General features: G+C 34.6%; 2 protein-coding genes across 2 annotated transcripts in view; one reads left to right on the top strand and one right to left on the bottom strand.

Annotated features, from left to right (window-relative positions):
- LOC131806916 (N-acylneuraminate cytidylyltransferase A) overlaps positions 1-25,981 on the bottom strand; it is a 545,636-nt gene that overhangs the window by 441,022 nt on the left and 78,633 nt on the right. The gene's annotated exons all lie outside the window — the stretch shown is intronic.
- Positions 14,092-15,153, top strand: LOC131806915 (uncharacterized). Its single transcript, XM_059131799.1, has one exon. It carries the CDS (start codon positions 14,210-14,212, stop codon positions 14,972-14,974), a length of 765 nt encoding a protein of 254 aa, XP_058987782.1. The 5' UTR covers positions 14,092-14,209; the 3' UTR covers positions 14,975-15,153.

Here is a 25,981-nt window from a genome sequence, read left to right as displayed (position 1 = left end):
TATTTTTATTTATTCCATTTACTTCAAAAAAATATTTATAATTATTATAAAGAAATAACAAAATAATAAATTAAAAAAAAACATAACAAAAATTAAATTTATTTACATATATATGTAAACATATTCGAAAAAAGAAGATGCATTCAAAAATTGTAATTTATTTATCTTACATTGAACTCTCTTCGGATGATAAATCTAAATCAACAACACTTATATCCATTTGATTGGATGGTATTCCTCTTTTTTTTAACAAAAATGTCTAAAGTTTGTTAAATTTTTCAAGATTTTTTTGTTGATATATTTCTTTGTAACAACCAATGGCTTGATCAACAGATGCTGCTACGCCCGTGTGTTTTGAAAAGTGACGCAACTGGAAACGACGCAAGTTTGGTCTCTAGTGTATTTTTTCTTTCGGTACATTACTTCCCTTTAATTAAATTATTATTATTTTCAAGCAATTTACACTTCTCTACATATACCTACATTATTTTTATATTAAATTATAAAAACCAATTATTTTATGTATACTTATTATCACAAGTGTAGCCAAAAAATTACCTTTTATTTGGTGACCACTCATTTGCCTGTTCCCTTTTCTTTTATTTAATCGAAATCTGATAGGCTGTGTCGTCGCGTCGTGACCCCCATCATCCACCTACTTTGTTATTATTATTGTTGAAAATATATGAGAAGTAGGCGAACATGCACATGCATGCATACATATTTATGTGTGACCGATGTATTTATTATTATTATTATTATTATTATTATTATTATTATTATTATTATTATTATTATTATTATAATTATTATTATTATTATTAAGTTAACGACATTGGCGACACTGTCGCTTCTGCAACTTAAGCTCATTTCATTTTGATTGCAACACGCGCTTCCGATCCAATTTCGATATTGCAAGCGATGGGAAATTCTTTCTGCAGTATCAGCACCTGCATACTGGCGCGTGTTGGTCGAACGGAATCAATAGAACCATTGAGCCAACAAAGTTGGAAGGCAACCGGCAGACTTGGCTTTGGCTATTTCGAGTACAGTTCATTAAATATTAATATCTTCTATTAATTATTTTGAGTATCATTAAATTGTGAATCGTTATAATTGTTAAAAAATTAAATATCCGTGTTTTATTTAATCAGGCGCAGTTGGAAGCACCTTGGAATTAATTTTTTTATTCGCGATCGTATAAAATCCTTTAACTGGCGCCCGAGCAGGGACCCTGACTTAAGTGCTTAGTGGTCCTGTGAGTTATAAATTAATTCACAAAATCTAACTCCTCCTTCGCTAATCCGGTATTCCTGATAGTTATCCAACCGAAACATATAACCGTAGGTTACCGAGGCGGAAGTGAAGTAAACCGTACCTCAGTAGGTATCCACGATCATAAAAGTGGATCTCCAAACCGGAGAAATACGGTCCTTCCGTGAGGAGTAAAAGGGTTTTAAACGGTCGAGACGCGCTGCCTAGCCAAGGCTCACCAAAATATAAAAATTCAAAAAAAGAATTGAAAATTAAAGAAGAATAAAATCCAAAAAAGAATTGAAAATTCAAAAAAAAAAATTGAGAAATAAAGAAGTTTTTTATATATAAAAAAAGAGAAAGAGTTGAATACAAAAATAAATGGAAAATTAAGAAAGAATAAATATAAAGAAGAATTTTTTTATAACAAAAAAGTAAAGTGAAAACAAAAAGGATCTTCTTCATAAAAAGAATTGAAAATTAAAAAATAATAAAATTGAGATATAAAGAAGTTTTTTATTTAAAAAGAAGAGAAGAAGTTAAATACAGAAATAAATTGAAAATTAAGAAAAGATAAATATAAAGAAGAATTTTTTTATAAAAAAAGTAAAGTGAAGTGAAAACAAGAAGGACCTTCTTCATAAAGGACATAACAGGTACGTGAATATTTTTATTTCTCCCCCTTGTCAACAATTAGAAATGGAAGAACTTAGGGCCACGGTAACGACCATGACTGGAGCCATAAATCGGTTTATGGGACAAATGAAGTCGATAGAAAACAGGATAGGGACGATAGAAGCTAGTTTGAGCAACAATGCTTTAGGAAATGTCTTGGATAGAATAGAGCGTCTAGAAAATAGGCAGGTGGCCGCGATACCACCACTGGTCACCGACGAAGGATCTCTTCAACGACCGCGGACTGAAACAGAGTTGAAAGATATAAGTCGCCTCCCCGACAGTGTGAAAGAATTAAGAACTTTTGAAGGCAATCCCACTCAGTATATTTCCTGGGTTCTTCAGTGGAAACTATACTGAAGAACTTTGAAATAGTTAGGGACAAACCTATTTAACGAGCAATTATACAAAGTGTCCCTCAAAAAGTTACGGGCGCTGCCGACACAGCCCTGGTATCCTACAATGTATTTGACAGTGATTGGACGGAAATAAAAAGAAAACTTTCCCTGCACTACGCTGATAAACGGGATATTCAAACTCTGGAACATCAGCTCAACCAGCTGTCTCAGGGATCCTCAAGCGTAGATGAGTTTTATTCGACAGTCAACTATCAACTTTCACTCATCATTAATAAATTAAAAACAGAGTCCCACAGTGAGGAAACGATCAAAGCCTTAGTAGGAACATACAGGAATAGAGCGTTAGACATATTCATACGCGGATTAAAACCAGAGCTTTCCCGTATGATTATAATACAGCGGCCAGGAACGTTGCCTGAAGCGTATTCCGCTTGTTTGGAGTTACAAAATCTGACCATGCGAAATAACATAATTTATTCGAAGACGAAGGCTTATGATTCAATCTCCACAGAAACGACTTATCGTCCTGGGTCTTCAAGACCTCCAAAATCATTCCCTAAGCGATCGGGATGGCTGAATAAAAATTCTCAGCCTAGAAATTGGGAGCATAATAACAATAATTCTAACTTTCGGGTAAATGAACATGCGAATTATATTAAGCCAGCGTTACCTCCACGGTATCCGGCCATAAAACACGAACCAATCGATATTGATAGGACAATACAATCTCGTCGGGTAAATTACATTAACCATCGTAGGACAGCTGAAAAAAGAGGCGCATATGAAGAAAGAACAGGGCATAAACAGGCAAAACTTTATCACATAGAAACTTTTTCTGACGAGGACCTCATGGCTGAAAATGGGCTGGAGAGAGACTCTTGTCAGGAAGAAACTGTAGGCGAAGTAAATTTTATGGGGGAAGGCCATCAAGCTTACCCTATATAGAATACCCTTCCGTTAATGGCGGTACTTTATGTTTTTTGATCGACACGGGTTCTAACAAGAACTTTTGCAACCCACACTTATCACATGGTAGCATTCCATTAGAAAAACCAATAAAAGTTCGATCAGTGGGAGGAGATATTAATATAGATAGGAAAATAATTGGACCATTTTTTAAATTTTTAGGGATAAGTGAGTCCGTTGAGTTTTATGTTTAGCCAACGCTTAAAACCTTTGATGGTATAATAGGAGACGACACCCTTAAAGAGTTAGGTGCTTTAGTTGATAGAAAGGAGAATGTTTTAGTTTTGAAAATTTGTTTTAAAATTCCATTAAAAGAAAAAGTAACAAATGAATCAAATTATGTATTAGGCGAAGAGTATGCACCAGAGGTCAGGAAAAGAATAGAAAGCCTCATTGATAAATACAAACCACTTTTTGGACCACTTGATGGTAGCGAACTTGCCTCGACAAACGTTCAAGCAGAAATAAGGACAACTACGGAAGAACCAATATATACTAAAAGATATCCGTACCCAGTCTGTATGAGGGAAGAGGTAGAACGACAGATACAGGAATTACTTTCGGAAGGAGTTATAAGACCTTCAAAGAGTCCTTACAATTCACCTATTTGGGTAGTGCCCAAAAAACCTAAACCTAATGGTGAAAAGCAATACCGAATGGTAGTGGACTTTAAACGCCTAAATGCTGTGACAATTTCAGATACCTACCCAATTCCGGACATTACGTCGACTTTAGGTAGTCTAGGTAAATCAAAGTATTTTACAACGATAGACCTTACATCAGGCTTTCATCAAATAGCCATGAAATCAAGGAACATCCCAAAGACTGCTTTTTCAACGGCAAACGGTAAATATGAATTCTTAAGATTGCGTTTTGGCCTTAAGAATGCGCCTGCAATATTTCAGAGGATGATAGATGATGTCCTCCGTGAGTATATAGGAAAACTCTGTTTTGTATACATTGACGATATAATAGTAATTGGAGAAAATATAGAAAATCACTTGAGGAATATAGAAATTATTTTTGGGAGACTTCGCGAGGCTAATCTAAAGGTGAATCTTGATAAAACACATTTCATGAAATCGGAGGTGGAATTTCTTGGCTATATCGTTGGTTCTGAGGGAATCAAACCGGATCCAGCCAAGGTAAAGTCCATTTGAAAATTTGTTACCCCCCACGAACTTGTAAGAGTTGAAAAGCTTTTTAGGAATGACTTCCTACTATAGGAGATTTATTCGAGATTATGCTAAAGTCCCAAAACCCCTTACAAATCTTACAAGAGGCGAATATGCCCAAGTAAAAGCCAGTCAATCCAAAAAGGTGCCAATTACACTAAATAACGAGTCCTTAAAGTCTTTCGATAGACTGAAATCTGTGTTAACTACAGCAGAGCTACTATCTTTCCCTGACTTTGAGAAGCCTTTTAACTTAACAACGGATGCCTCCAATACCGCGTTAGGTGCCGTTCTGTCACAAGGCGAAGTGGGAAAGGATAAACCCATAGCATACATATCTCGGTCTCTCAATAAAACTGAGGAAAACTATGCCACGAACGAGAAAGAGATGCTGGCCATTGTATGGGCCCTTGATAATCTCAGAAATTACTTATACGGGGCAAAGAAAATCAGGATCTATACTGATCATCAGCCTTTGACGTTTGCACTAGGGAATAGGAATTTTAATGCCAAATTAAAACGGTGGAAGGCACGTATAGAGGAATATAACCACGAGTTGATTTATAAACCTGGTAAATCAAACTATGTGGCTGATGCTCTTTCACATCATTTATATCACTCTTCTACTGAAACGGCGATTGAGGGAATGAGCATGAACTCAGATGAAACTCTAACTGCTTCAGAGGGTCGAGAAGATGATCTTTCATCAATGGCAACAGTTCACAGTGCAGAACAAGATGCCTCTGACTTGATACCCCATGTGGAGGTACCTATTAACTAACGTCTTTAGGAATCAGATTATATTAAGAATGGGAATGGACATGACAGCGATCGAAGAACCACACCGTGGGTATACGAGACATTTCATTTCCTCGAAAAATTGGTCTCAGGAAAAACTTATAACCCTGCTCAAGGAAAAACTTCGACCAAATATCCTTAACGGAATAAAAGCAATAGAAGGTCTTCTTGGTGACTTACAAGAAGTTTATATCAATCATTTCTCAAAATATAAAGTGAGAATTGCTCAGAAACTAGTTACAGATATAACTTCAAAAGAACGTCAATTCAAAATAATAGAAACCGAGCATAGAAGAGCTCATCGTAATCCTGGAGAAAATGGTGAACAAATTTTAGAGCAATTCTACTTTCCGCATATGCGCGCTAACATCAGGAAATATGTTGCTAGCTGTGACGTTTGTAATAGATACAAGTACGACAGAAAACCTCCACAAATACATCGTCAAGAAACACCTGATCCTAAATTTCCTTGCGAAATCCTCCACATGGACATCATGGAAATTCAGGAACAAAAATTCATTACTTGTATAGACAAGTTTACCAAATTCGCTAAAAATTGTACGAATCCATTTAGGAAAAAAATAAAATGGGACAAATTGTACGAGTCCATTGAGAATTATGAACATAAGATAATAATGAATAGTTGAGGATAACTACCATTAACAAGAGCTTTCCTGTAAGTGGGATGGATAAATCGTACCCTAGTAGGTTGGGGGAGGCATGGTTGCTCACGACTAAACCGGACCAATACGAAGTCCCCATGGTACGTTCGAGAAAAAGGTCAGTTTCTAAAACTAAATGCTACTACTACAGAAATCTCGGCGGAAGTGATTGATACTGATCGTAGAATGCAAACATGGTCCATGGCTTAAGAGACCATTGATTGCTCATCTACTAGAAAGTTGATAATAACTCTGCTATTGAAGATTGAGAAAGAAATAAACACATTAAAAAAAGAGAAAATATGAAAGAAATAACACAAAGAAAAGAAAGAATGAATAAATATACAAAATGCTACTACTACAGAAATCTCGGCGGAAGTGATTGATACTGATCGTAGAATGCAAACATGGTCCATGGCTTAAGAGACCATTGATTGGTCATCTACTAGAAAGTTGATAATAACTCTGGTATTGAAGATTGAGAAAGAAATAAGTACATTAAAAAAAAATAAAATATGAAAGAAATAACACAAAGAAAAGATAGAATGAATAAATATGAATATAAAGATTGTATATACAATGCAAAAAAATATAAGTAAATCAGCTCAGATCGGTTAGCTTCTGGATGATGCATTAAACCATGGTCTGGCGAGTTGCATCACGGGCTACAGATGCGACGGCGGCATGGAAATCTCAAGAAATCTCACATATTACTGCATAGTTGCATCAAAAAAAATATATATAATCGCATCTAAAAAAAAAAAAAAGTATTTCATATACAAAAATCTTAACTAATTATCATTAACACATTTCATTGTCATATCACCGCCTCATCCCTATTGACATAACTACCTTATACTATTTTCAGAAATTATATTTCTTTATAACCATGCATCTCGGGTCATTTTTCCTCATTGCATTCAACCTGATTGGTTTTATAAACGGTTTACAAATCTACCAGTACAAAACATCGCTGGTTTCATTAAAAATTGGTAATGGATGGATAGTCGATGGTAACTTCAAGATAATACATGTCATCAAATTGGAACAATACATGGATGGGGCAGCAAATATCTCATCTCTTATTGAACGACACATCCCGCCGAGTAAAAACAAGGAATTCATCTTATACCACATATTGCAGATGCAGGAACGCCTTAATGAGTTGATGAATGTACAAAGAAGAACACTTAGGTCAATCGATTGGATCGGATCAGCGTGGAAATGGCTTGCTGGAAGCCCCGATTCAACAGACTGGAACAATATACTACGGAGCCAAGAAAATATCATCTTAAATAATAATGAACAATACAGAATTAATGAAGAGCTTAGGCAGAAGACGAACCAGGTTATCAAGAAGATCAATGAATTAATTACCAAGATAAATAATATCACGAGTGGTAAAGATTATACCCTTATAGAACAAGGAACCATCAACGAGGTCACAATCTTGAAGGATGAAGTAAATGAAATTGTTCGAGCCTGTCAGCTGGCTAAGAGCGGAATTATCAATACAAATTTGCTAGACCAATCGGAAATAAATAGTGTAATTGACGAGTTGGAAACGTTACCTTATGGCAATGTAATAGAAGCAGTGGAGTACCGAACCCCATCAATTTACACGAATGGTTCATTACTCTTGTACGTCCTGTCAATCCCAAAAATTGAAAAGCAGTTTTATAATTTACTCCTTACCAGAGCTACTATTGATGACGGAAAGCAAATATATCTGCCATTCGAGAGGGTGTTGGTTAGTGAAGCTGAGTCCTACGGTATCAAAGATAACTGTCTTTCTATAAACAATTTGACAGTCTGCCAAAGATCATCTGTTACTAAATTGGAAGAAGATGGCTGTCTCAATACCATTCTCAGAGGAGGTTCGGCAAAATGTACATACCGACGGACTGAAGAAGAAATCGTAGAGTTATTGACAGACAACGTTATCTACATGACAAACTACAGGGGTTTGATTGAATTGAATGGGAAAACTGAGTTTCTCAATGGCACTTACCTTCTGCAACTCTCAAATGAATCAGTGGTAATCAAGAATCATACTTACTCGAGCAAGTCAATCACGAAGATCCAGGCCTTACCTCCGGTGCTATCGAATATTACACATAAAGACCTGCTGCTTGACATAAAGTATGTCCATGAAATAGGCCTCAATAACATTAACCGATTGAACCAGTTTGGAGTGAGATTTAATAGTACCATTGGCATTAATGTTATGTTCATTGCTTCCATCTTTCTTTGCATTGGTTGGTTGTGGTATCAGCAAACGAGGAAACTAAATCTCCCAAAGCTACGTGTCCAGCTACCCTCTATAGATTCGCAGATCTGCGGGACGCAGATATTTAAGGAGGGAGGAGTTAACGACATTGGCGACACTGTCGCTTCTGCAACTTAAGCTCATTTCATTTTGATTGCAACACGCGCTTCCGATCCAATTTCGATATTCCAAGCGATGAGAAATTCTTTCTGCAGTATCAGCACCTGCATACTGGCGCGTGTTGGTCGAACGGAATCAATAGAACCATTGAGCCAACAAAGTTGGAAGGCAACCGGCAGTCTTGGCTTTGGCTATTTTGAGTGCAGTTCATTAAATATTAATATCTTCTATTAATTATTTTGAGTATCATTAAAGTGTGAATTAATTATTTTGAGTATCATTAAATTGTGAATCGTTATAATTGTTAAAAAATGAAATATCCGTGGTTTATGTTTTTGAAAATGCAAAAATTGCATTGTAATGGGTTATTATGCAAATAATATACGTGCTATTTTGTGGTACCTAAAAATCAATGATTGTAGGTGTAAAAAACTAAATATTTTACAAAGTATGGCTGTGTGTTTAAAATCAATTTTATAATTTCAATTTTTTTTAATTTGGTGCATGTGGTACACTACGATTTTTTAGTGTTCCAACTGCGATACACTACGATTTTTTAGCGCTCCGACTGCGGTACGCTACGATCATCGTTGTGTTCCGGTACAGTATCACTAAAATATATTTTACCTCTAAATATACACTACCGCTAAAAAAATTTTTAGTGATACTGTACCGGTACAGTACACTATGTTTGTGTACTGTTTATTTTCGAACGCTTGTCCTTAGACTGTCTGCTTAGATATAATTTTGTCCCACGAACTATATTTTGATCTAATGACTGTTCTGTATGCCTAAGTCTTTCATTTTTCAAATGAATATGTATAATAAATAAGAATTAGCATGATTGGGTTAAGTAATCGATGACAACAGACAAGTATTGTGCAAGAATGGTATGTATATAATTACAGTAAAGCAAACATATGTTTTATGCAAATTATGCACAATTTGGTTTGATGTTTTTTTGGCTACCAAAGAAAGTAGTTGAAGTTGTCTCACTATCTTTTAATTGGATAGCCGAGCGTTCAACAGCTAAGTAACTTCTGCTAAATAGACTCTATTGTAACCTTTTAAGACCTTTGATAAAATAAATTCCGTGGAACCCCTGTTTGAAAGAAAAGAAAATGCCTTTGGTTTCTTTTTACTTTATTTTATTAAACAGTTGGAAAAAACTCAACATTTTATTGTTGCCGAGACCCGAAAATTCTCACTGGTTCAAATATTTTCCGTGCTTTTCTGAAAAAATTATTAGTATATTTTAAGTTAAAAATCCCAATAATCGAAAGAAAATAATTGATTTCTTCAGAAAATTGGTCTGTTTTGGTGTTTTTCGCTGAAAGTGCACAAATAAAAAGCAAACATTTAAATGAAAACGAAAAAATAGGACAAATTAAATGTAATAGCATTACAAACAAAAAGTACAAACTTATTAAAAGACTTTTTATCTGTGCAACTGCAATAAAAAAGTCTTCTGGAGCCGAAACTCAATTTCTATTGATTCTAATATTATTAATTGAATAACAAGTTAAAGTAATTTTGTATTTTTTGTAATTTTATTGTGCGAGATTCTTCTTTGAATGCCAGTGATGATGTTAATTAAATGATGTTGTGTAAAAAGATAAAAGAAAATTTTAGAATCAAGATATCATAAAAAGCGAATGCTTGTTGTAACTTGATTTCTAAACTTTCCAATATTACTAAATCTGATGGTGGTTTCCAATCTATTAAAATTTTACTTGATTTTGCTCAAGAGTGTATTGCATCCTTTACAAAATTTGAATGTAAACACTGACTCATGGGACCCACTGTTATTTCATTTGCTCGTTTTAAAACTAGATATTTAATCTAGTAAATATTTGGAAACAATCTTTATACTCCTTCACTGCTTTACCATAACTTTCTCAACGTTTCTCATTCTTGGAAAGAACTTTTAGGACTCTCGATTTTATAACTTATGAATTCCCATCAACTTCAAAGCCTTTTTCTAAACAACACACCTCTAAAATTACCTAAAGCTGCAATAATTCTTCTCCTAAAACCAAGAAATCCTTCAGTCATGCTGGAAAGTTTTTTTTGTGCATTTTGTGAGAAGAATCACTTTCTCTCAAAGTGTTTCAAATTTCTTGCTAAAAATATTTTTTTTTGCAGATAAAAATATCTGTCGCAATTGTTTTGTAATCGGTAACGATGCAAACAATTGCAAATCTTTTCTCCGATGTAAAACATGCAATCTACTACAAATCGAACCGAAAATGGCCGATATATGGTAAATTTTGCAATTTAAATCTTTACTAAAATCCAATTCCGACCCTATACTTAATAATAATGCCATTAATAAACAAATTGAAATTTCTTTCACAAAAATACACAGCTTTAGTTACACATACAAAAGTTTTATATATGAGTATGAATCATTAGGTCACATGACTAAAATAGGGACTTATCCTACTGATATTCGTCCAAATTGTTACATTTAAATTCTAAATACTGTAACTTATAGTAGAACTTCAGCCCCTTTTTTTGTTATTCGCATCTTGCAAGAAATAGCAGACGACCACAAAACAAAAATTCCCAAAAGCTGACCAAGTTATAGTTCAAGACTCTTACGTTGACGACATTATTCCTTGTGCAGACACTTTAGAATCTGCAAACCAATTATTCAAGTATCTATGTGCTCTTTAAGAAAAAGCTGGTTGTAATCTCCGTAAATGGAGAACAAATTCAAAAGATCTTCTTTCACAAATAACAGAAGGACATAGAGAAATTTCTATTACACAAAGCGTTGACCATGACAATATAGTAAAAAAATTGGCACTCAGTGAAATACAGAACCTGTCTCCTTGTCTTTCAAAGTCAATCTCGAAGAAAAGCCATATTTTTCAAAACGAGAAATTCTGTCTGAGTCTGTTAGACTTTATGACCCATTAGGTTGACTAACACCAACAATAGTTATACCCAAATCTATAATTAAACAGCTTTAAGAACATGATGTAGATTGGGATAAAAAATTCCCCAACTGTTAAAATCTCAATGGGTAAAACCCAAATCTTCATTACCAAAATTTTCGAAATTATCTATTACCAAATTGATTGAATGGCTGCCAAATTGTGAGACTCAACTTTATTGCTTTTGTGACACATCTACTATCTCCTACGCTGCTGTTGTTTAATCACGCGTGACAACCCCTAACCAAATCTAAAGTCTCTCCAATAAAAACCGTATCTATACCTAGGCATGAACTTTGTGCTTCGACTCTTGGCGTAAAATTGACTCAAACAGACAAATATTCCCTTTGTGATTTAAAAGTCCAACATATATATTACTGGAGTGATAGCTCTACTGTACTTACTTGGATTCATAGATCCCCATCTCATTGAAAAGTTTATGTTGCCAATGATGTCTCTGACATTCAACGCTTAAGTAATCCACTACAATTGATGTATGTTCCAACTTCACTAAAGCCGTTAGATGGCGGCGTTACATTAACTATGTCTTTTGTAAGCCGAAAATTGTATCTGACAATAAACTTGTAAGACCCATAATTCATAAATATATATAGAAGCTTCCCATACAATGCCAAAACTGCTTAGCAGATAATGGACGGTTTACCAAACGCTTAACAATTTCTAGACCCGTCAAATTTGAATGTAAACACTGACTAATGGGACCCACTGTTATTTCATTTGCTCGTTTTAAAACTAGATATTTAATCTAGTAAAGATTTGGAAACAATCTTTATACTCCTTCACTGCTTTACCATAACTTTCTCAACGTTTCTCATTCTTGGAAAGAACTTTTAGGACTCTCGATTTTATAACTTATGAATTCCCATCAACTTCAAAGCCTTTTTCTAAACAACACACCTCTACAATTACCTAAAGCTGCAATAATTCTTCTCCTAAAACCAAGAAATCCTTCAGTCATGCTGGAAAGTTTTTTTTGTGCATTTTGTGAGAAGAATCACTTTCTCTCAAAGTGTTTCAAATTTCTTGCTAAAAATATTTTTTTTTGCAGATAAAAATATCTGTCGCAATTGTTTTGTAATCGGTAACGATGCAAACAATTGCAAATCTTTTCTCCGATGTAAAACATGCAATCTACTACAAATCGAACCGAAAATGGCCGATATATGGTAAATTTTGCAATTTAAATCTTTACTAAAATCCAATTCCGACCCTATACTTAATAATAATGCCATTAATAAACAAATTGAAATTTCTTTCACAAAAATACACAGCTTTAGTTACACATACAAAAGTTTTATATATGAGTATGAATCATTAGGTCACATGACTAAAATAGGGACTTATCCTACTGATATTCGTCCAAATTGTTACATTTAAATTCTAAATACTGTAACTTATAGTAGAACTTCAGCCCCTTTTTTTGTTATTCGCATCTTGCAAGAAATAGCAGACGACCACAAAACAAAAATTCCCAAAAGCTGACCAAGTTATAGTTCAAGACTCTTACGTTGACGACATTATTCCTTGTGCAGACACTTTAGAATCTGCAAACCAATTATTCAAGTATCTATGTGCTCTTTAAGAAAAAGCTGGTTGTAATCTCCGTAAATGGAGAACAAATTCAAAAGATCTTCTTTCACAAATAACAGAAGGACATAGAGAAATTTCTATTACACAAAGCGTTGACCATGACAATATAGTAAAAAAATTGGCACTCAGTGAAATACAGAACCTGTCTCCTTGTCTTTCAAAGTCAATCTCGAAGAAAAGCCATATTTTTCAAAACGAGAAATTCTGTCTGAGTCTGTTAGACTTTATGACCCATTAGGTTGACTAACACCAACAATAGTTATACCCAAATCTATAATTAAACAGCTTTAAGAACATGATGTAGATTGGGATAAAAAATTCCCCAACTGTTAAAATCTCAATGGGTAAAACCCAAATCTTCATTACCAAAATTTTCGAAATTATCTATTACCAAATTGATTGAATGGCTGCCAAATTGTGAGACTCAACTTTATTGCTTTTGTGACACATCTACTATCTCCTACGCTGCTGTTGTTTAATCACGCGTGACAACCCCTAACCAAATCTAAAGTCTCTCCAATAAAAACCGTATCTATACCTAGGCATGAACTTTGTGCTTCGACTCTTGGCGTAAAATTGACTCAAACAGACAAATATTCCCTTTGTGATTTAAAAGTCCAACATATATATTACTGGAGTGATAGCTCTACTGTACTTACTTGGATTCATAGATCCCCATCTCATTGAAAAGTTTATGTTGCCAATGATGTCTCTGACATTCAACGCTTAAGTAATCCACTACAATTGATGTATGTTCCAACTTCACTAAAGCCGTTAGATGGCGGCGTTACATTAACTATGTCTTTTGTAAGCCGAAAATTGTATCTGACAATAAACTTGTAAGACCCATAATTCATAAATATATATAGAAGCTTCCCATACAATGCCAAAACTGCTTAGCAGATAATGGACGGTTTACCAAACGCTTAACAATTTCTAGACCCGTCAAATATAGTGGCGTCGACTACGCAGGACCCATTTTTCTAAAAACTTCCAATATGTTATCTACTTCTACAACTAAAGGCTACATGTGCGTATTAGTATGCATGGATACAAATGCTTTTCATGCTACTGTGGCGGCCGGAAAGTACTCAATAATAATTTACTTTAAAAATATTATTTTTATGTGATCAAGTCATCTTTGATTTTGTATTTTTCTTTTTTCGTCAAGTTAGCCTTGACTTTCAGTTTTTGTATTGGGTGACAACAAAATAATTTTTACATTTTCTGGAGAGTTCTATTTTGTCTTTTGGAAATTAAACATTAATTTTTAAAAAAAAATTAAATTGTTGTGGTTTTATTCATACCAACGCACAACAAATTGGTGACCCCGGACAAAAAATAAGAACAGCCAATTGAACGGAAATCAGACCTACTAATGGCAACCACCGCTACAAATTCTGGACCATCAATGGAAGTTTCGCGAGTAGCTGTGAAAGCTCCACCATTTTGGCGTTCAGACCCGCTGCTTTGGTTTAAACAAATGGAATCGCAATTCATTATGGCTGGTATTACGCAAGATTCCACAAAATTCCATACCATTGTCGCATCTATTGAAAGCAGTATTTTGGAGAAGGTATCAAACATCATCGTCGATCCTCCTGCGGAAAACATGTACGACACGCTTAAGGAAAAACTTATTAGCAGTTTTTCGGATTCAGAGGAGAAGCGTCTCAAGAAGCTTTTGACTAACGTTGAACTTGGAGACAAGAAGCCTTCAGAGTTATTATCCGAAATGCGGTCTTTGTCTCAAGGTAAGGTTTCAAACGACATTTTGAAGCAGTTGTGGATGCAACGTCTTCCTTCACAAATGAAGGCGATATTGTCAGTTAGTGAAGATAGTCTTGACAAATTATCAACGATGGCCGATAAGATTGCGGATAGCAGTGAATCGGATGTGTGCAGCTTTTCTCCATCGAGCACTCGTTTAGAGGAAATTGAGAAGAAATTGCAAACGCTCTGCACGCAGATAAATTCCTTCAGGAAGTCAAGAAGCCGTAGCAAGTCATCATCATCAAGGAATAGACGGTCAAATTCCGGAAGCAAATCAAAACCTTATTGTTGGTATCATTTCAAATTTGGGGAGAAAGCCAGAAAATGTCTTGCTCCATGCAATTATAAGCCTCCAACTTCGGAAAACTGAATGGTGCACCATCTTTGGTGACGGATGAGTGTACCCCAGATATATGTCGCCTGTTTGTTCGAGACATTAAATCGAAAACCAGGTATTTAGTAGATACAGGGGCAGATTTAACGGTATATCCTGTGTCGCAATCCATGCGAAATCAACCTCCCAGTCAGCTTGTTTTGTATGCCGCAAACCAAACTCCGATTATGTACGTACGTAATTGCTGATGTACAAAAACCTATTATTGGATCAGATTTTTTGGGGAAATATGGACTACTTATCGATATTAAGAATAATACTCTTATAGACCCCCACACCAATTGGAAATGTAATGGTGCTATAGCAAGTGTACAGGATTCCGCTATTAAATGCATTTCGAGATCATCTCAATATACGTCATTGCTGCGAGAATTTAACGACTTAACAAAGATTAATTTCAAATCTAGAGCAAAACATTCAGTTAAGCATCATATCGAAACTACGAAAGGTCCACCCGTTTTCAGCAAACCCAGACGTCTTCCACCTGAAAAACTACAAATTGTGAAGAAAGAATTCGAGGAAATGATTCGTCTTGGTATATGTCATCCATCAAATAGCACTTGGGCTAGTCCGCTACATATGGTGAAGAAATCCAATGGTGAGTGGCGTCCATGCGGTGACTACCGTGGTTTAAATGCTCGCACCGTCCCAGACCGATACGCAGTTCCACATATTCATGATTTTGGTGCATTGCTGGATGGTAAGACAATTTTTAGCAAAATTGATTTGGTTAAAGCTTACCACCATATACCAGTGGAAGAAGAAGATATAAAAAAGACAGCAGTAGCAACACCGATTGGAAATTTTGAATTTACTAGGATGGCATTTGGATTGTGCAACGCTGCACAAACATTCCAACGATTTATGCACGAGGTATGTAGAGACTTAGAATTCGTTTACGTTTATATAGACGACATTCTCGTGGCATCAGTAAGTGCGGAAGAACATCAAAATCATCTTAGAAGATTATTCGAGAAACTGCGCCAATATGGTTTAACTATCAACATCGATAAAAGTGTTTTTGGAGTTGCGGAATTGGAATTTCTTGGGTATCTCGTAACAAAAGAAGGGTTAAGACCTCTTCCTAGCAGAGTTCAGGTAATACAAGCATATAAGAGACCCAGCACTGTCAAAGATCTTCGTCGTTTTCTGGGTATGATAAACTTCTACAGACGATTTCTACCAGGTGCTGCAAAGTCACAGGCAATTTTACATAGCATTTACAACGCCAATGTGAAGAACGATAACAGCGATATAACGTGGACTGAGGAACGGACACAAGCTTTCGAAAATTGCAAGAAAGAGTTGGCAGACGCAACATTATTATCCTATCCATGCGAAAATGCACCAACATCAGTTTGTGTCGACGCTTCCGATTTTGCCATGGGTGGTGTCCTACAACAGTATGTTAGTGGTGAGTGGAAGCCACTAGGATTTTTTTCTAAGAAATTGTCGCCTGCTCAACCAACGCACAACACTACGCTTAAGAGTTTTACTAATTAATTTTTTGTTGGTGCATCAAAATAACTAAAAGTCTTGCATAACAAAACAAAAATTCTGTACCCGAAGATCTCATTCATTTCTATTGCTTGCTTCATCACACCTGCAAAATCTGTTGTTGTTATATGTTATTTGAAAAGAATAACATAAAAGAGAACGAGACAACATAAACTAAATCAAAAACATCAAGCCAAAATGTATATAATATGCATAAAAATTATGTTTACATTATTTCAATTATTTACATTCCATTTTTGCATCATAGATGTTTGATGTCATCGCTCTCCTAAGCCCATCATTTTCCTTTGTTATATTACATAAAGGCTTAAGCATTGCAACGATCAAGCAGCATGTATATTGTGTTGGTTGTGTACCAACTCATTTGTCTACTTCTATTCTGCATTCCTATTTCGTTCAGCAACATGGGTGAATTATCTGGAAGTAAACAGATTTTAGAACTTGGTCGTTTAACAAGTTTGTGTGGAGCAGATACCACCCTTATATATCCATCAGATCCTGGATAAGTATTTTCAATACGGCCAAGTATCTATTTTATATGTACACATCTTTCATCAGTGACTAGTAACAAATCTACAATTTTAGGATCCGTTAAAGTTTTAAGCCAATATGGATGATCTTGAAGGCGATTCAGATATTCATACTGCCATCTTTTCCAGAAATGTTGTTTTAGTTTTTCAATGACATACAAACGGGTTAGGTTATTGATGTTAGAATCCGAAAGCGTTTCTTCTTGCAAGCAATTTGTAGGTTCACCCATTAGAAAATGCGCCTGAGTAAGCGTTTCAAAGTCTGAAGGATCAGTCGATAGAGGACAGAGTAGCCTAGAATTGTGACAACTTTCAATTTGGCATAAAAGTGTTTTTTCCTTGAATTTCAGGTTTCTATTATTTGTTATTCTTTTCAAATAACATATAACAACAACAGATTTTGCACCTACTTCCAAAGACCGCCAAAGTTGGGTGAAGCAGGTGTGATGAAGCAAGCAATAGAAATGAATGAGATCTTCGGGTACAGAATTTTTGTTTTGTTATGCAAGACTTTTAGTTATTTTGATGCACCAACAAAAAATTAATTAGTAAAACTCTTAAGCGTAGCATGAAAAGCATTTGTATCCATGCATACTAATACGCAAATGTAGCCTTTAGTTGTAGAAGTAGATAACATATTGGAAGTTTTTAGAAAAATGGGTCCTGCGTAGTCGACGCCACTATATTTGACGGGTCTAGAAATTGTTAAGCGTTGGGTAAACCGTCCATTATCTGCTAAGCAGTTTTGGCATTGTATGGGAAGCTTCTATATATATTTATGAATTATGCGTCTTACAAGTTTATTGTCAGATACAATTTTCGGCTTACAAAAGACATAGTTAATGTAACGCCGCCATCTAACGGCTTTAGTGAAGTTGGAACATACATCAATTGTAGTGGATTACTTAAGCGTTGAATGTCAGAGACATCATTGGCAACATAAACTTTTCAATGAGATGGGGATCTATGAATCCAAGTAAGTACAGTAGAGCTATCACTCCAGTAATATATATGTTGGACTTTTAAATCACAAAGGGAATATTTGTCTGTTTGAGTCAATTTTACGCCAAGAGTCGAAGCACAAAGTTCATGCCTAGGTATAGATACGGTTTTTATTGGAGAGACTTTAGATTTGGTTAGGGGTTGTCACGCGTGATTAAACAACAGCAGCGTAGGAGATAGTAGATGTGTCACAAAAGCAATAAAGTTGAGTCTCACAATTTGGCAGCCATTCAATCAATTTGGTAATAGATAATTTCGAAAATTTTGGTAATGAAGATTTGGGTTTTACCCATTGAGATTTTAACAGTTGGGGAATTTTTTATCCCAATCTACATCATGTTCTTAAAGCTGTTTAATTATAGATTTGGCTATAACTATTGTTGGTGTTAGTCAACCTAATGGGTCATAAAGTCTAACAGACTCAGACAGAATTTCTCGTTTTGAAAAATATGGCTTTTCTTCGAGATTGACTTTGAAAGACAAGGAGACAGGTTCTGTATTTCACTGAGTGCCAATTTTTTTACTATATTGTCATGGTCAACGCTTTGTGTAATAGAAATTTCTCTATGTCCTTCTGTTATTTGTGAAAGAAGATCTTTTGAATTTGTTCTCCATTTACGGAGATTACAACCAGCTTTTTCTTAAAGAGCACATAGATACTTGAATAATTGGTTTGCAGATTCTAAAGTGTCTGCACAAGGAATAATGTCGTCAACGTAAGAGTCTTGAACTATAACTTGGTCAGCTTTTGGGAATTTTTGTTTTGTGGTCGTCTGCTATTTCTTGCAAGATGCGAATAACAAGAAAAGGGGCTGAAGTTCTACTATAAGTTACAGTATTTAGAATTTAAATGTAACAATTTGGACGAATATCAGTAGGATAAGTCCCTATTTTAGTCATGTGACCTAATGATTCATACTCATATATAAAACTTTTGTATGTGTAACTAAAGCTGTGTATTTTTGTGAAAGAAATTTCAATTTGTTTATTAATGGCATTATTATTAAGTATAGGGTCGGAATTGGATTTTAGTAAAGATTTAGATTGCAAAATTTACCATATATCGGCCATTTTCGGTTCGATTTGTAGTAGATTGCATGTTTTACATCGGAGAAAAGATTTGCAATTGTTTGCATCGTTACCGATTACAAAACAATTGCGACAGATATGTTTATCTGCAAAAAAATTATTTTTAGCAAGAAATTTGAAACACTTTGAGAGAAAGTGATTCTTCTCACAAAATGCACAAAAAAAACTTTCCAGCATGACTGAAGGATTTCTTGGTTTTAGGAGAAGAATTATTGCAGCTTTAGGTAATTTTAGAGGTGTGTTGTTTAGAAAAAGGCTTTGAAGTTGATGGGAATTCATAAGTTATAAAATCGAGAGTCCTCAAAGTTCTTTCCAAGAATGAGAAATGGTGAGAAAGTTATGGTAAAGCAGTGAAGGAGTATAAAGATTGTTTCCAAATCTTTACTAGATTAAATATCTAGTTTTAAAACGAGCAAATGAAATAACAGTGGGTCCCATGAGTCTGTGTTTACATTCAAATTTTGTAAAGGATGCAATACACTCTTAAGCAAAATCAAGTAAAATTTTAATAGATTGGAAACCACCATCAGATTTAGTAATATTGGAAAGTTTAGAAATCAAGTTACAACAAGCATTCGCTTTTTATGATATCTTGATTCTAAAATTTTCTTTTATCTTTTTACACAACATCATTTAATTAACATCATCACTGGCATTCAAAGAAGAATCTCGCACAATAAAATTACAAAAAATGCAAAATTACTTTAACTTGTTATTCAATTAATAATATTAGAATCAATAGAAATTGAGTTTCGGCTCCAGAAGACTTTTTTATTGCAGTTGCACAGATACAAAGTCTTTTAATAAGTTTGTACTTTTTGTTTGTAATGCTATTACATTTAATTTGTCCTATTTTTTCGTTTTCATTTAAATGTTCGCTTTTTATTTGTGCACTTTCAGCGAAAAGCACCAAAACAGACCAATTTTCTAAAGAAATCAATTATTTTCTTTCGATTATTGGGATTTTTAGCTTAAAATATGCTAATAATTTTTTCAGAAAAGCACGGAAAATATTTGAACCAGTGAGAATTTTCGGGTCTCGGCAACAATAAAATGTTGAGTTTATTCCATCTGTTTAATAAAATAAAGTAAAAAGAAACCAAAGGCAACGATGGACTACAAATTCGGTAGCATGGACAATTAAGGTGGTGGTATCAGCAAGAGAGACTGGGCAAGGAAGTAGAGTCGTTTTCTGGAAGCGGATACCTGACTAAATATTTATATTATTTTGTATAGCACATATATTCTTATACATAGAATACATTTCATGTTGTTATATTTTAATAATTCGAACCACTCAATTTTATAAAAATACAGTCCACTATAAACATACACATTTGAACTGCCCGGGAGAATGTACAAAATATGTAGTACATACCTTTGAGTGCTGTTGAGGCGCTAGGGAAATTAACAATAAAAAATAAATATTAATAATATTAATATATATATAGAAATTTCCGGATGTAAAGCAGAACAAAAGATGGATGGTGCATGAGGTACAAAGGTATAAGAACAATTCTAAAATTAAAAATAAAGATACGAGCTGCATATTTTCAGTGCTTCATTACAGTGGCGGCAACACCCCTGCAGTATGACGAAAAACTTTCGAAGTCGTACTCCTAAATTGAGGACGTATTAGTTTGTTTTTATCAATTCCTCTATCAGCTTCTCGAATTTCCTTTTCCGCACAATCAAAATTTGTTCCGTTGTCAATAAAAAACTGCCCCGGCGTCCCGCGACGACATATAAAATTTCTAATTGCAATTTTACACGTAGTGTTAAGAGTATTGACAACCTCTATATGGACAGCTCTTACCGTAAGACATGTAAATAATGCACCATACCTCTTTTCTGTATGTCGGCCAACCGTTACCATAATTGGCCCAAAATAGTCCACAACTGTATATGTGAAAGGACAACAGAACGCTGCCAATCGGGCATCTCGCAACTCCGCCATTTGAGGTATGTTTAAAGCACGTTTGGCACTGTTTCAATAATTTAAAAAAAAAAGCCCTTAACCGAGGAATATAACATCGCTTTCTCAACTCGTTTATCACGGTTTCGTGGTTAAACTTTTTGCAATTTATATGAAAATTCATAATTATCAGTTGTGTAATGCGACCATCCCTAGGCAAATTTATAGAGGATTTGGTTTCTTCAGGAATAAGAGCTCTATCTATTCGTCCTTCTACACAAAGATTTGATTTTCATCTAATACTGGAGTAACTTTGTACAATGAACTTGATTTAGATAATTTTCTGTTCGATTTTAAAAGATGAATTTGTGCAAGACGAAACAATAAATTTTTAGCTCTGGAAAGTTCAGTACAATCAAGTTCACGTTTAGATTTTGCCTTTTGCTGAACAGCATCACAAAAAGGAACAACATATGCAGCGGTTCTCAATAATATGTTCCAATTGGAAACACGATCTATGTTTATAGAAATCTCTTTTGTATCGTGAACATGTACACATTCAACTACTTCTGAATCATCTGATTCTACCCGTGTTTCATAGCTTGGCCATTCATATTTAAGTGTTAATAGGAAATCAGGCCCCTTAAACCATCGAATACCCAAAAAGAGATCGAGTTTCTTTGCCCACTTCGTTGCTTCATCGGCAACATTGTACTTTCCTGGAATCCAATGCCAACCACCAATCTGTGGTGTCCAAAATATCGCTAATACGCAAAGAGACAAATTGGTGATAGTTTTTATTAGCATTTCTTAACCAACTTATTACTGTCTTTGAATCAGACCAGTAATAGTACGTTTATATATATGAGGGTTAACCCACTGGATTAGGATTTAAATTGTCATTTCCATTACTTTTACTTCAAATAAATCCTCTCAAAGTAGGTTAACCCTACAAAAAGTTCTAACGTAAACATGGCATAATATTGTTTATTTATGGAGATAGTATGGTGTTGTAATATGTTTTTGGCAAAACGACAGCCAATGAGAGCAATCATAAACTCTAAACTAGGAATTGAGGTAATTTTCAAAGGGGCAAAACGGGTTTTAGATCCCACCAGCGATCAAACGGTGTTATTATTCCTCACTATACGAAAATTAGCTACTGCTGCATAGCAGCTTTCACTCGCATCCACAAATGTATGTAGCTCTATGTAAGCATCATTGCAATCCTTAATTGTTTTTAAATAGCGACGTTGAATTTTGCCTTTTCTAAATCGGGAAGCTATTTTAACCACTTGTCTCACTTTACAAGTCGTTCTTCCTTAACTGGCTTCACCAAATTTCTTGTAAAATTATTTTAAGGTACATTACGAAACTACCAACAAGTCCCAGGGGATCGTAAACTGTCATTGACATTTTCAAAATTTGTCGTTTTGTAGGTGCCTTATTAAGACAAACAATATCGTTGTTTAGAATATGGAGTGAAATCTTAAATACGATGGCATCATGTAAGGGTTCCAAAAACAACTAAAACCTTTTCCTTCCCCTTATCTGATCCCATGTTCAGCAGCTTTTCTTTCACATGATGTGGTTTTTCTATTAGGTTTACCACGCCAATATTATTCGATACCCAATTTCTAAGATTAAATCCAGCTTGCAGTTGAATGTCCTTAATATCCCTAAAACAATGGATTGCTCTACTGTATCATCTACGTAATGATATGGCATAAAAGTATGGCAGAAGCAGCTTCTGGATATTTATTTTCTATTTTGGAGGCGTTTATATTTTTTACATTTAGGGAAATACATGGAGCACATCAGGTTCTTTTGTGGACTCGAAACCCGATTTTTATGCTACAACATTGCCTGAAAGTAACATCGGCCATATAAATTTTTGAAATTCCACTAGGAACTGAATATATATTTTCGGCCGACTTTATGTATTTGATGCATTAAACACGCTGTGTATGCCACATTTCAATAAAATTTTGAATGTGTGATGGAATTTGTCTAATGTGCTTGCCAAATTATATTGACATCGGTACGGATTTGGATATAGATCCCATACATATTTTCGACCGATTTCGCTTATTTGATGCACCAAACACGATATGCATGTTCGATTCCAATGAAATTTAAAATGTGTGACGGCATTTGATCAGAAAATAAAATTTTCAAATTATATTGAAATCGGTTCAGATTTGGATATAGCTCCCACATATATCTTCGGCATATTTCACATATTTGATGCATCGAGCTATAGCTAAATCTTTATCGATTTCCAAGTTTGACATATCTAGTTCTAGGCCCAATTTGGTAGCATTAAAAATTTAATCTCGATGGACAATAAATGCGACCTGTACTTTATTTACAAAAATACATATACAAAATGACGAACATGTATGAATCGATTCAGAATATGTTTGATTCATTTAATGATTTAAAAAATCGGAAATTCTGGCGACAACACATGAATATCCAAAAATAACAATTCTGAAAGAGCATAAAGTAAAATAAATTGAGTATGAATGTCCTAAGCATACATATAATGAATTGTCGTCCAAATATGTCAGTTGTAAGGTAAACACCAAAACTAGATAAAAAATGTATTGAAACATAAAACTTACGGCTCTAAATGACGTCATTTGAAAGTATCCGTGGAATTTTTGTGTATTCGACATGAAATGTTTTGCTTTGATTGTAATGCCACGAAGAAACGAATACAATGATTCAGAAAGATGTGTCAACCTGCAACGCCTAGGCCAGAAGTTTCTAACGAAAAAATTTAATGCATTACAATATGTTTACTCCTCCCGTCAGGGCTATTAACTTCACTCGACTTCGAAAACAATTTATTCATTTTTCAGCTATTTGCGTTGTATTTTTTTATATTTCTCGACATCGCTGGATAGTGTAAAAGTAATTAAATTGTTCAATATTTATAAATATCAGTATAATATGGACACAGACTAATACAAATATAGACGACCGCTTTTAATCAAAAAACTTGGATCAGCAGATGTCGTCTATATTGTTGCAGGGGTATGAGTGAAAGTATTGATTTCGCTCAATTCAAAAATTCTACAAATATCATAAACTGTAGAATGTTTGTCAGTCGAAAACTGTTTCATATTAAAATATTAGTGAAAATACAACATGACATCGAAAAACTACACGACATGAAATCATACGGTTATGTGCAGAAAATCGCGTTTTTCGGAATTTTCCGAGGTTTTCACTAAGAATCTTCAATTTTTTCATTCAAAAAGCCATTAGGAAAAAAATCCGTGCAAATATCAAACAAACAATTTTTTTTACTACCCAACTTTACTGATGATTTGCTTAAAAATTTCATTCGTAAAAACTATTCAACTTCAATTACGGGAACTGAAAAAAATTGAGTCAAATCGGCCTAGCCAATTTACTACATTACCCCAATTGTATATATGCAGATGACTCGGAATTGCGAGTACCATAATTCTATAAATGACTTTTAAAAATTCAGGTTGCGTGTCGAAAAAAACTTGAATTGAAAATGCATTTTATACCGAGTTCAAAAACGGTAACTACATAAAGTGGTTATCGCAGATAAGATTCTGAAAAGTTTGACAATTGAGAAATAATCCTCAGTTAGTCGACTGTCCACATATATATATATATATATATATATATATATATATATACTATATATATATATACAATCAAAGTAAAACATTTCATGTCGAATACACAAAAATACCACGGATACTTTCAAATGTCATTATATATATATATATATATAGGTTGAGATAAAAATGGATACAACATCAAATTGTTGCTCTGCGGTATTTTGGCCCATTCCCGGCGAAGCACTTGCATGGCATAATACTCCAGTATGGTACGACACAGAAAATATTTATTAGTTAACAAGCACCAGATAATTTTTAGTCATGTATATATACATATTGTTGTTGGTATATATATAGATATAATATATATATATATATATATATATATATATATATATATATATATATATATATATATATATATTATGTGTATATATATATATATATTATGTGTCGTACCATCGCTACCATGGACGGATGAAAACAGCAACATCAGCAGAAATGGTTCGAAAAGTAAAGAAGCGACTTGATTGAAAAACGCGTCGCAGTGGCCGAACAATGGCTCGTGAACATATCGCAATATAACAATATTGAATATTGAAAAATAAGCTCAGGGTAAAGCCATCAAAATTACAAAAAGTGCAAGAACTTATACCGCAACGGAAAGAAAATAGACTCAAAAGACCTAAAGAGTTGCTTCGCTTGGCCAAAAGTGGTAAACTGCCGCATTTGGTTTCTTCCGTCGAGAAAACATCCGTTGTCCAGCAGTTTGTAAACAAACAAAATGATCGTGTTTACTTGCCAAAGAGGTCAGCTAAAAATGTGCACTTTCGGTTGACCACCAGAACTCAAGGGGCCAGCCACGGTGATGGCGTGGGCCGCTATAACGGGCGATGGTCACTCCTCGATCGTATTAATCAACCGTGGCATCACAATGAAGGCCGAATATTGTCGCTTATATATTCTGGAGAGTGTATTAAAGCCGTAGTCAGCACGCGCCACCCAAGAGTGGATACAAAAGTGAGGTTCCTCGTGCACAATGGCCACAAACATCTTCGGATAAAAATACATTGGAGTATTGTGCCAAGCAAGTGCTTCGCCGGGAATGGGCCAAAATACCGCAGAGCAACATTCGAGCAGCGTGTGACGGTTTCATTGGCCGTTTGAAGGCCATAATATAAAGTTATTCTGAAATTTTGTTGTTGCAAAGAGCCACCAATCCTCATCAGTTCCCTTGTTTTTTGTCTGGGATATTCTTCCCAGAAGTTATTTTAAAAATAACTTCTATGATAAAAAACAGAAACCTAGGTATTCCCTGCCT

Source organism: Musca domestica, unplaced genomic scaffold, assembly GCF_030504385.1.
Source record: "Musca domestica strain aabys unplaced genomic scaffold, Musca_domestica.polishedcontigs.V.1.1 9, whole genome shotgun sequence".
Taxonomy (NCBI): Eukaryota; Metazoa; Arthropoda; class Insecta; order Diptera; family Muscidae; genus Musca; species Musca domestica.
This window is presented reverse-complemented; position numbering and strand designations above follow the sequence as displayed.

What these genes read in the sequence shown, in the direction of transcription:
- LOC131806915 (XM_059131799.1), top strand. Translation starts at nt 14,210, where the DNA reads ATGGCAACCACCGCTACAAATTCTGGACCATCAATGGAAGTTTCGCGA.